Below are 13,737 nucleotides of genomic sequence, written 5' to 3' on the forward strand. Positions count from 1 at the left end.
CAATAATTTTTTAATGCAGAATTGTTTAAGAAAATCCTTATTTTGATTTCTGTACCTACTCATTTGTATTAACTTTAATTTAATTATATATCTATTATAGTAAGTGTACATTGATAGCCAAAATAAATTAAAAATATCATTTTTAATTACGTACCTTAGGTAGGTAGGCTAGTAAAATAATCCAATCCATCTTAGAGCGAGGCCACATTAGTACGTTGCGTTGCGGTGCGTCGCGTCATCGCAACGGATCAACGCATTGTATGCCACACCAGAGTTGCGTCGACGCATGTCGTCGCAACGCAGAAGGGCGACGAAGCGTCTCAGTTCAGCCCTCGCAATGGATCGATACAAACGTGTTCTTTTGTTGCTTTTATTACGCCACCGCCGAAACAAACGTAGAAACCAAAAAAGATTCTGGATATCTCCCGTGATTGCATTAAGAAATAGTGATGGTCAGTTTTTTATGCAGGAATATAGAGAGTTGTTGTTAGATGAAGATAAATTTTTCGCATTTTTTAGAATGAGTGTGGCCAGCTTTAATTATTTGGTGATAACCTTAGAACCACATTTAAAGAAGCAGTATACCAATTTCAGGAATCCAATAGAACCAATTGAAATGATTGGTATCACATTGAGGTAAGTAAAAGAAACAACATAATAATCAGTTATTCATTTATTGTGTTTTAATACAGTTTTATTTAAGGATCAGTATTAGAGATTACAGCAAAGTTATATTCTTCTTCTTGACTATCATCAGTAAAGTTACTAACTGAAGTGTTTGATAAATAAGTAGTTTCGAATTCAGCCGTTTGATACCCCGATGGCGATGGGGACTGGGTCTGTAGTCCTGTCTGATACTCCGATGGCGATGGTGACTGGGCCTGTAGTCCAGTTTGATATCCACGTGACTGCATTGTTGTCGATTGATATTGTTGTCCCGTATGATATCCGCGTAGCTGCCATGTTGTTGATTGAGTCTGTTCCCCGAACCGCATTTCGGTAATGATATTTATAACTTTGCTTTGAAATGTCAACGTTTGTAATTCCGTAAAGTCGTTTAAAGAAGGCAGAATACCTTTAAAAAATGATAGATGGCGATTTTCTTTTTCCTGCAACGCCTCTAACATTTGCGCCTCGACATCATCTATTGCTTGGTTTGATCTCTTGCGATTAGCAGGTACGTAGCGAGAAGGACCTGGAGGTAACGATGACATTTGTTTTGTCGCACGTGGAGATGATGTTGTGTTTTCGTTTCGTTCCACTCCTTTATCAAGGCTACTGTCAGTTTTATTTTGAGCAACTTTCAGCAAAAACAGCAATTGATTGTAATAATGATATTTTTTCATTTGTTTTGCCTCTGATCCTGATGAACTGTTATCCTTTATTTTTTTTACGTATCGTAAAAAGTTGTCCTTCACGCTTCTCCATTTTTTTACAACTTCGTTACCTGCAAAGAGAGAAAAAAATATGTAGGTAGGTAATAATACCCTTTGTTTGTATTGCAGGTATTTGGGCAGTGGAAATTCGATGAGGGACTTGCATTTCAAATTTAAACGTGGAAGGTCAACAATTTCTATTATTATTTCGTCCGTTTGTCAAGCTATCTGGAAATATCTTCGACCACAGTACATAGAAGAAATCACAGAAGAAAAACTAAAAAATATTGCATTAGATTTTGATCGCAAAGCTAACTTTCCCCATTGCTTCGGGGCAATTGATGGGAAACATATACGTTTAACAAAACCAGCGAATAGCGGCTCTCTGTTTTATAATTATAAACATTATTTTTCAATTGTTTTGCTGGCGGTTGTAGATTCCAATTATAAGTTTGTTTTTGTCGACATGGGCGCATATGGAAAAGAAAGTGATTCTACCATTTTTAGAAATTCGAAACTGTACGAAGTTTTAATGAGAAATGAACTACCATTGCCCGATGCTCAACCACTCGTAAATGATCATGGTAATGAGCCGCCAATCCCATATGTACTCGTCGGTGATGAAGCTTTTAGTTTAAGTAAGCATGTTATGCGTCCATATGGCGGCCAAAATCTCAATGTGAAACAAAGAATTTATAATTATCGCCTTAGCAGAGCCCGTAGATACGTGGAATGTGCATTTGGGATCATGGCAAATAAATGGCGTATTTTACACAGGCCAATCGATACAGCATATGATTTAACTATTGATATTGTGAAAGCTTGTTGTGTTTTACACAATTTTGTCACAGAACACGATGGTTTACGGCAACAAGACAAGATAACAATAAGTAAGTTCCCACAATTGCGACCCCACATCATCGGAGAATCATTAGCTCAAAATTTTATCAGAGACCAATTTGCTAATTACTTTATGAGTCCCGCAGGCGCTTTACCATGGCAGTTGAAGAAGATTTAAATTAACATAAGTACCAAATTATATAACTAAGTAATTATGACATATGATAACTTACCAATTTTGTTCTTTTTAGCATCCTCAAATTCGTCGTAATTTTCAAATAAATTTTTACAAACAGCTGCCCATTCGTTTGCTTTCCGGAATTTATCACTGAAATGTTCATGTCCTTTATCCCATATGATCGGTCTTTCTTGCACCAGGGATATGAGAAAATCTATATCGATATCGTTCACACTCATGATAAAGATAAAAAATATCGTTGCGCACGTCTAGCTTGCTCCTCTAGCAGCGAAACACTATCCGTTATTACACCGGAGCTCCGACAGCGCAGCGCATCACTCTCCCCCCGCTTCGTCGCTTGTCCGTCGATCCGTTGAAACGTCGCATGCGACGACGCAACGCATATGTGGCATATCATAAAAAATATATGAAAAATGACGCAGCGTCAACGCTGCGACGTCGCAGCGCAACGCAACGTACTAATGTGGCCTCGCTCTTACACGAATTCACACGTCTCACAACAAAAACCTAATTCACTGCAACTCACAGAACTCAAGTACCTACATATTCAATTGAGATAAGCCACACTAACACCAATAAACCTACTTAGAGCTAACACCTTAGGATTACAGAGAAAGCACTTATAAGCACTGGGATCGTACACTTTCTCGCTAATTCTAACCTTCGTGATAGTTCATGATTAGTTCAAGTATTGTAATTATTGTTGTATGCAATATGAAAGGTTTTGAACATCATTGTACACATGTTAAAAGAGACCAAGATAAATCTTGATGGAACTAGCTTTCTGCACGCGGCGTGGCTCGCTTGCTATTCAAATTATCGCACAACAGCTGTTTACTTTGATGTACATTGTTTCATCCCCCTCGAATTTCATTTGGATGAAAAAATCTACCCTACGGTCATATATATATCTATCTCTGGGCGTTTTTCGTTAAAATTGTCGTTCTGACGTGAATACAGAACATAGAACATTTATAATATTCACTATCACTATCGATAAAATTATCCTGGATAAAGAATGTACGTAACAGGACTACATTGAGTTGATCCTTCCCTGATTGATCCTTCTAGGACTATTTGATTTGATCACCGAAACGTTTCACTGCACCGAAAGGAACTTAACATTATCCTATCGTTCACACATTCAAGGAAAAGTTTAAACAAACAAAGTTCACATATAACACGGACAACCAAAAAACCATGGAGAAAGGAGAGCATCGCGTGTGTCCACAGCATAACAATCGACTCCACATCCTCATACCAACCACTAGTGATGTCATGCGCTTATCGATCTTCGCAACGATACGCGCAAAGATCGACGTCGATATGTCGATAAACTTTCATACAGTTTTAGTTCAGTGAAAGTGAGCGTGCTTTATAGGAATGCAATGTAATCGTTTTTTAATGATCGATGTGTTATTTAAAGAAGTGTATTATGCAATTGCAGGAAAGTTTTATTCGAAACGTGCTTTATGTGTTCTTAGATAATGTGTTGTTGTTTTTTTGTTTTGTTTAATACGATAGGAAGTAATCAGCGATAAATTGATTACTAACGACGGCAAGCATTCTGTTTCATGTTTTTTATTTTTTAAAATCAATATGATTAGTATTGTAGATTGTAGAACCGATGAGAGTTTAAGACTGAGTGCTTTCAGAAGTTCTAGAAATGAACTAAATTAAATATAAAGAGAATATTTTCGTTATTTTACATTTTATGGAAGATTAATTTAAATATTTTCTTAACGTTTCTTTGTAATATTTGTTTCTAACAGTAGGGTCCATTAGGTACATTGTTCTTGATGATTATAAACTAAGATTGTCATATTAATTTCCTTATCCAGACTGACATAATATGTTATTCTATCGACATAAGGACATCAATACATAGAATTCAAGATTCGAACCCGACCCGAAGGCCACCAGCGATGTGCGCATGCGAATAGAGGTCACGAGGCGGATGTATCGATATTTCATATCGACTATCGATATCTTTTGAACATCATTATGAAGATGCGTATCCTGACCTGTGAAATTATCGCTAATAATATAGATGAGTGTTTTTGTTAAAATATCTATGTAGGTGTTTTTAATTAAATTGCAATGTCGTGCAGTTTATTTTTACGTAATTAAAAAATCTACGAAGAAGCCCAGTAAGTAATAAACTCCTTATTTAATTAAATTACTAATTTGAATAAAACTGCTGCTTTTCACCTTCACTTGTCGTAATAGTATTTATTTTCGGAACGATTTTTATATTCATAGAAAAGCATAACATTATTACAGTGAAATCGTAACACCCAAACCGGAAAACAAAATTATTTATTTTAAATAGGTAACTAGTAAGTAACTTGTTACAAATAATCTGTAACAGGTGTGAAAATCATCGATTTAGAAAGTTATGAATCAGTCATCAATTAAAACTAACCTTGATTACTTACACTTATTCGCAACAAATAAATTTTATGGTTTTTATATACCACCATAAATTCTAAATGGCAATGAGCTTTGGACGTGCAGTACAAAAAAATATGACGTATCGTATGAATGTATATTTTAAATCTTAATAATAAGTTTTTAGTACACACAACTTTACACATCCAAGCAATTTGAATACAATCAAAAGAAAAGTTGAAATTGTTAATTGAGGCATTAATTATTCAATTATATTATTATATAATGGGTAACTTGCACCGCCTATTGTCTAATTAAACGTAACAAAGAAATTTGTACAATTTTAATATAAAAACGACAATCTTACGTCATTTTATTATGTGAATAGTAAGTAAGAGTTTGGATGCAGGAAATATTTAACTATAATATGTTTTTTCCTTCAAAAACCTTCTAATAACATTCACAGCTGATTACATTTTGTCGTAAGATTAATTACCTTCAAATAACTATTTATAAGTAGTATAGCTATTAGCTATAGCACGATAAAAGGTAACGTCCTGAATTCCCTTGTGGGGCATATGCATTTCACACACGCTTTTAATCAATGTTTAATCATCTAATGAAAGTCAAAGCTCTTCGAAATAACTGCTTCTATTGCAAATAGAAGTGTTTTTAAAAAACGACAGCCATATCCATATAGATAACTGCAATAATACATACAGATATACATTAATATTTGTTCCATATAGACATTGGAAAATGAGGTCACCCCCGCTTTTTGTTGAGGGTAAACAAAAACCATTCAATCACTAAATATTAGAAAGAAAACAATATAAGATTTCGTTTTACTGATCTCTAAAATCTTAGACATACAATAAGTTATCTAATAGGAAAATCTCAATAATATCTAGAAATAGACTAGAAATAGTAACATGTGGTTAATTATTATTAATTAATTTAACATAACATACAGGATAAATAACGATTAAAAATATCATAAGATCGTTGTTACGAATACGAAACAGATCAAAATCTAACAAATAACAAATGCGCCAGACTTATGTACTAACTAAACTTCTTTAGCAAGATTCAAAGATACCCAAAATCGAACCAAAACCTTACTCCATGATGTGACGGTATTGCCATGACGCGACCTTGAAATTTTACTCTTAACGCTGCTAAAGATATTTCACTTCATAATTAAAGAGAAAAAATACCAAATTAACAAAAAAATCGATCCCGAGACCGAGAGTTGCTCCTCGTCGGTCGTCAGTCCGTTCGTTTCCGGCCTCTCGCTACACAAACACGAATCGACGTGAATCATGCGCAGCTGGCGGCGCTCGCTAAGGCCGCGACCGGTGACGGGCGAAGCGATTTAGCATAAGCGCAAGCAGATAATGTAATTTATTTGAATAGAGCGAAAATTGTTTCTCAGCGGTCGTCAGTCCGCCGTACGTTTTTGATACACAAACACGAATCAACGTGAATCATGCGCAGCTGGCGGCACTAAGGTCGCGACGGGTCATGAGCGAAGCGATGTAACTCATGCAACATGAGCGTAAGCGGGTAATTTAATGTGAAATTTAAACTGACGTAGAGGCAGTTAATTTAAATAGCATAAATTTACCATTTTCCAAAAAAACAAGTTTGAAGAAAGTAACTATGAAGAACAGTTGCTTTACCGTTTATTGTAATAAGAGGTTTATGTTATGTTATTAACTTAAAAATATTTTTTTTTAGACAATTTTCACACACGGCACGATCTGATCACATACTAAGCTTTCGCTTGTGTTATGGAAACCAGATGGCTGGTAAATATATGTACATATATAATTTTAAATACTTATATAGATATTATGTAACACCCAGACACAGAGCAAACATCTATGTTCATCACACAAATATTTGCCCCGGTTGGGAATCGAACCCACGACCTCTGGCTTGGAAGGCAGGGCCACTACCAACCAAGCCAACCGGTCAGTCAATTGTGGAGGTAACAGTTTTAAGCTTTAAAAAAATATATCAACGGCGCAACATGGAAAGAATTTAAAACTTGATCAACATCCACACGTTTAGAATTACAGTTTTTGCCACTTCTAGTATTCAATATTTAAAACAGACACAAAAAATGCGTTCAATAGCTGCTTGAAATATTAAAAACAATGATGATCGTAGTTTATTTGTTCATAGTCGAAATACATAGTTCCGAAATAAACCAATAATCATTAAATTATGTCAAGTAATTTAGAAAATAGCATAGAAAAGTTTATTTGATTATAGAAAATTATAGCATAATAATATTTTAATTTTATTAAAAAACATCATAATAAAATGAAAAAATATTCCTCCATAAATCGCTAATCGCTTCATCGTCAGTTCCGTTCACCACTGTAACCTCACCCTTAACCTCTCACGTATAGCAATAGCACGCTAAACAAACAAAACGCACGCGCTCACCGTCGTTAGATCGCTTTTAATCTCCCTTTTCGGATTGGACATGCGTTCATTAGGATAGTTCACACTGATGGGTGCGAGCGTTGGTTAGTTTTTTATTTTTTATTTTTGTCAATATTCTGTAATTTTATAGCGAATTTATGTATATTGTTATTTTTTTAACATTTACATTAGTATCTATATTAAACAGATTATAGTCCTTCTGCTATACAATTAATTGTTAAACCTTATAATAATTATTCACATACCAATTCTAAACACCAAAAATTACATACAAATTTTTAAAGAATAGAAAAAACTCGGGCCGAAGGCGGGCTTCGAACCCGCGTCAAATTCACCATAAATTACGGGCGGCTCTACATATTCATAAATAAAAAAAATTGCATGTATAATTAAGTATGAGATCATTTTCCAACATTCCTAAAAGATTACGTAAACTGGAACGAAGGTGGAGCTAATTCAACGGCCGATAACAAAATTCTGCAGCGAACAAATAGACAGGTGTAAATTTTACTAATGATAAATTGACAGGCGCTATTTAATTATAATCGGAAAGATTTTTAAATAAACGTAAATATAATGTGTTAATTTAAATTATTATTTTAGTAGTTTTCAGGTGTTATTTTATTTATTTTTACTTTTAGTAAAATTGTCACGCCGTTCGCCAGGTCATTGACACGAAACATTGTAAGTGGATTATATCTCTCTCCATAGCTCAAGTTACATAAAACAAAGTATAATTAACTCCGTATACATATAGAAGTCAATTGATATGATAAAAAAGAACAACAAAACTTGTAAGATATATATGGAAGGGTTTAAGCACGATAATCCTTCACCTAATTTTACTCAGTAGGCACTTATTCACCTTTTAATTTCTTTTAGTACCTTATATCCATATAAAAATGGACTTTTCTATTAAAAGCCAGATTTTGAAAAAGAATACGGTACCATGCTAACACTACATGATGTCTTACATTTCTTATAAGTAGCCATTTCTTATGTAAAATGATCTTACCAGTAAGTTTAATGTTTTTTATTACTCTGGTGACACTGATCAAGATATTGTTATCACGATCACACGGGTGAGTATCACATGTAAATTAGTCACGTTAATCGTAACTATACATACCTGCATATACATCAGCATCCAATAATAAGTAGGTATCTATACTTATTATAAAGCTGAAGAGTTTGTTTGTTTGTTTGAACACGCTAATCTCAGGAACTACTAGTCAGATTTGAAAAATTCTTTCGGTGTTAGATAGCCCATTTATCGAGGAAGGCTATAGAGCATAGGCTATATTATATCATCACGCTAAGACCAGCAGGAGCAGAGCGAGAGAAGCGCAGTTAGTAACTAATAAAACAGCATAATTAAATTGAAATCTCATAACAGCTCAATTAAAAACATAACGCGCTAAAAATATGAAATATAAAACCATGCCGTCATCAGTTCTAAAGGCGCGGAAGTTAAAACGGATGTGAGTCTCAAATTGTATGCACACAGTCGTCGCATACATAATAGACTATCAAAAAATTAATTAACATACGCGTAGGAAGATGGTTCGACTTCTTTTTGATGCAAATATTATTAATATTAAGTTTCAAACCACTAATTCTATAATACTAGGTATTAAAATAATATTGCTCGGGAATAACACGTAAATAGCTTACTCCTGGTGAAAGGAAAAAAAATCGATAAATATAAAAAGGCATGTTTCAAGGGTCAAGCGAAACATTATCATTAATAATAACAGTACAAACCAGTATATCCATATCCAATAATACATAATAGGTTTTAAACACCAGACGAATATTATAGCAGTAGAAAAACTAACCACCCAAAGTCTCTAACTTTTCCGCATATCGAAACGTAAAAGGGGCTCTATTAAGATTCCGACATACCCATTGTGCTGGTTATAGCCACAATTAAAGAATACTCGGGATTGTATTAACGCTAGGGTTTAGCAAATTCTCAAAACCATAAATAACAAACACATAAATTCATAATCATAAAGAACACAGAACAATATTCTCCGAAAAACAGGACACCTATCTAAACCAACATATTTTTTCGAACTTATATATTTTATGACCTTTTAATATTGATCAACCTACTCAGAATCATACTAAAAGTCCAAATAGAATTACCAAAGGATTAATGCAGAAAATTTATGAGGCTTGCAAATCTATACTTTCATCCATGTTTATGCTATCTAGGTAATAATATTTATATTATACCCCACTACGCTTGCCATCTGTCTATTTTTTTAACGTCCTCTTATGTGGGTCATCTTAGTATTTTATTAAGGAAAGAAGACCACTTGCTTCATTTAACTTTACAAAAAATAAGCATAGCTTTTATAAATTTATTAATTGATATTGTATATTATTAATAAAGTATATTATTAATAAATTATAAAATAGTTTCAATTTAAAATCTTCACTCTAGTTTATTCATAGATGTATGAATCACATAGATTAACCAGAAATTACCTAGTATTCTAAACAGACAAGTACATATTACTCATTAGACGTGAAGTATAGAATAGTCTTGAAATATAGATACGTTCCAGACTTTATTCAGGTACACTAAGAAATATTTGGAAATATTATTATTTAGATTATATATTTTTTATAACTACATACATTTACGCACCTGCTCGAAACATACAAAGTTTTTCATTATCCTTGCTAAAAAGGTTTTAAAAATATTGATTGACATCCCAGATACTTAATTTTACCTCCCCAAGTTGTTTATATTTTTCCGTGAATTGTACTACAAATAATGGTACATATCTCTTAATCTGTACAAATACCAACCCTAGCTTAATTAAAAGCGACATTATCTAGTAAATGTCCTGATAAAAACTGACCACAACAATCCAACCAGTCACCGCAGTAGCAGAATACCAGATTTCTCCTGTCTTTTTGTCCTGGCGCTGACGTCAGACTTATTTATATTGTTAAGCGCTTCTCCTAATGCATACTGCGAATGATTGTCACGTAGACTGATGCAAACTTGCTAAGTGTAATTGAAACTAGCAAATGACTCAAGATCATTAGGAGCGACATCTTATAATAAGGAACCGACAATGTAAGAAATGGTGGAACATTTTTAAAATTAGTTATAGAATTCTGCAAAAAAGATTCCCACGCACCTTAAAAATTCTACACTTTTCTCGAAATTGCATAATGAAGTTGTTACGTGACGCCTCATAAAACACCATTCCACGAGCATTTTAATGAACCACAAAGTTGACGCATAAAACCGCAAGTAATATAACCTTATGCCCTAAAGTATCGTGCTTAATTTAAATTCAATATAACAATACACTTCCTAGGTTTAACGCAATATGGGCATACTTACGTAGTTCTATATTTAGCTGGCTCAAACATTGGGAGGGAATTCGGTGGTTCAAAGACCTTGCGAACCGGCCGCGATGATAAAGTACAGAATTTAAATGAAAGCTTACGCGTACAACGACACGATGTTCAAGTTCCTCTGATGTATGGGAAAAGTTGATCAGGACGAGCCTTTTTCAATATCCAGGACATAATGCTTATATCCGTATACAAACGGCTTAAAAGGGGGATTATGAACTTATGGCAAATTTGTGTTAATAACCAAGAAACTATAAACAAGGTTTTCCTACTTGTTAATTATTACAGTAAATGTTGTTAACTATGGCAGTTATTTCAGTGTGGTCCTTTTGGGACAAGAACTTTAAAATCTAGGTATCAGTAAAGCCTCGCAAATGAAAAATCCAAATTTGTTCTTAAAGAATTGTTTCAGAAAGCGCATGATCAACAAGAGCTGTTCAACGTACTTACTAGAATCTTAATATTCCTTTAATACATAAACAGTGTTAATATACAGCCTTGATGAATCAAGATGAAATCTGCATTACATATATGTCACAAGGAAGCAGGGGCGTAGCTACCGCCGTATCTGCCGTATCAATTATACGGGGCCCCCGCGCCAAGGGGGCCCCCAACGTGCGCTTTTGTGAGAAATCTTTACCCTTCCTAAGGGCCCCCAAATAAATTTTTATACGGGGCCCCGCCAAGGCACGCTACGCTTCTGCAAGGAAGCTGAACTCCTAAGGATTACTCAGAGGACATTAATAGTGTTGGAAGCTTGCCAAGAAAGACCCTTGCATAATCGTCACTGCACCACAATTGCCTTGTGAAATTGTCATAAAACTTTATATTATGTCATAAAACTGATATAAAAGTTCTTTATTGAACTTAGTCAATATTCATCTTGGGGTGTCTTCTTCGTTTTTAATTTCGATCATAATCGAGATGAACAAAATATATGCATCATTGAATGGGAGCATTTTCGTTATAAGGTTTTCAGTATGTTGGTTGGCCACATAGACACGTAAATCTAGTTACTGACCTGATTTTGAGAATTCTCTCACCAGCAGAGTCTAAGCTATCATAAGTAAATGGTTGTTTTTTAATAACTCAGGCCCCGGAATCACAGGCACAATAGAAAATCTATTGTGTCGTGGACCGATCGGGCCGTTCGGGGCTCAATGGGTTAAACTTGTATGAATCATCAATATGCTATTATATAAATTTATACTTGATTGGGCTAAACTGTTCCATTTGATTGATATAAATACGAAAATAGCCTGTCCGTTTTGTTCGTTGTACTGCTGGTGAAATTTGTAATTGTTAGCTGAAAAACTGACACGTTGATTATCACAGCGCACGATACGCAGCGATTATTATCAGTTTAATTTTATTTTATTACATGGCAATGTAATTTACACCTCAATATTGTTCAAATGTCTAAAGCTAGCAGATTTTTGTGCTATAGCTAAAAGGGAACCATTTTATGTATTTAATGACGAAATAACTTAGATCTAAGTCTAATGTGTAATCTACACACTAGATTAATGATAAACAAATATAATTTCCTTAATATTATTTTACAGTAACTTTCCGCCCGCGGCTCTTCCCGTTTTGTCTAAAACCTAATAAATTATATACTTACTAAAACCTTCCTCTTGAATCACTATCTATTAAAAAAATCGCATCAAAATCAGTTGTGTAGTTTTAAAGATTTAAGCAAACATAGGGACAAAGAAAGCGACCTTGTTACTATGTAGTGAAGTATGACCTTATACTTCAAATGACATCAAAAAAAAATAATCAATAAACTGATAGGGTTTCAAGTTTGATCGCCAGTGAAGCGCTCACTAATTATGGCTAATGGCCCTTTTGTATCGTAATTGGAAATTCGGCAACAATCCAGCCAAGCGTGAAATTATGAATTGAATAATTGTAGTGATTAGACTAATTTCATTATTAATACTATGTTGCCCATGCTCTTCAATTACTTGTAATAAATGAACATGAGATGGGCAATGACTAATAGAGAATTTTTATTGTGTAGGTTGTCTGTCTTCGTTAGGTGGGGGTATATCCTCGATAAAATTTCGTCTTCTTTCGATAATGTCACTTCTTTTTGTTTTTTCTTACTAAACCTCAATCAGTATGATTGATTAGGTACGATGATCGATTCTGAGTAAAGGTTTTAAAGGTTTCTAACGTAAGGCATATTATTTGGTATTGTATTACGAGTAGGTATTGACGGTATTGTTAATAAATAAATAAATAGTTAATTATTAATTGTATTAGAGCTTATATCTGTGGATACTTCAGGAAAAGGCAAACAGGAAGTGGCATTGACATAATTATTGTATTAATAATGCAATTATGCTTTTAATGTTGAATAATTCAAATAAACAAATCATTACTGCTAAATCACGCAGAAAATATATTTTATTTTTAATGCATTTTGTCGTAAATATAGGACATTAACCTGACGGCATTTCGTACCATTAATCGATGCATTATTTTCAGACAATATGGTTATTATTTAAAGATAAACTAGGTACATACCTAATACATATTATATGTATATAAGAGATTTGTATACGAATGATGGCCCTTACCTACTATACATAGAAGTAGCTTTACCCCGCCCTCAAACTAGGTAATAGACATATTATGGGGAAATTTTCCTGAGAAAAGACGTCATGATGGTGATCATTTATATAACAGAAAGTCCAACTATAAGACTGATAGGTACCACCTAAAATGGCACAAAAAACATCTTACACCGACCCCACTTAGTAGTTTAAGAGCAGTAAGATGACTCGAAGCTAAGTGGCTGCTTTTCCAAAACTAACCAATGTAGGTTATGATGAATAATCCGTATTACCTAGGTAGTCTCTTTACGGAATGTCACAATAGATAAACATAGTCAGCTTACATGACTCTCACCTGAATCAGCTTTACTATGACGGCATGTCTCAAATTTAATGATAATTTTGATACAATTAAAACAGTTTCGTGAGATTTTATTTCAGATTTAACTTTCAAAATTTAAAGATTTTTGAAGGTGCTTTTTAAAGGGGATCGAAAATTGTTAGACAAAGGTTCGAATTCCGATTA

At 33.9% G+C, this 13,737-nt stretch overlaps 1 protein-coding gene across 1 annotated transcript; it reads right to left on the reverse strand.

Annotated features, from left to right (window-relative positions):
- Window positions 1-658: 658 nt before the first annotated feature.
- On the reverse strand, window positions 659-2,633 carry LOC149487239 (uncharacterized). Its single transcript, XM_089697504.1, has 2 exons — window positions 2,450-2,633; window positions 659-1,447 (listed from the first exon to the last, which is right to left on the reverse strand). Exons 1-2 carry the CDS (start codon window positions 2,631-2,633, stop codon window positions 699-701), a joined length of 933 nt encoding a protein of 310 aa, XP_089553630.1. The 3' UTR covers window positions 659-698.
- Window positions 2,634-13,737: the final 11,104 nt, after the last annotated feature.

The sequence above is a fragment of the Colias philodice genome, chromosome 7, assembly GCF_061535455.1.
Source record: "Colias philodice isolate Cphi_HAF_F1 chromosome 7, ilColPhil1 Martin Lab GWU primary, whole genome shotgun sequence".
NCBI lineage: Eukaryota > Metazoa > Arthropoda > Insecta > Lepidoptera > Pieridae > Colias > Colias philodice.

Coding starts and splice junctions, on each gene's coding strand:
- LOC149487239 (XM_089697504.1), bottom strand. CDS start 2,633: ATGAGTGTGAACGATATCGATATAGATTTTCTCATATCCCTGGTGCAA. Junction 1,448..2,449: donor TGCTAAAAAGAACAAAATTG/GTAAGTTATCAT, acceptor CTCTCTTTGCAG/GTAACGAAGTTGTAAAAAAA.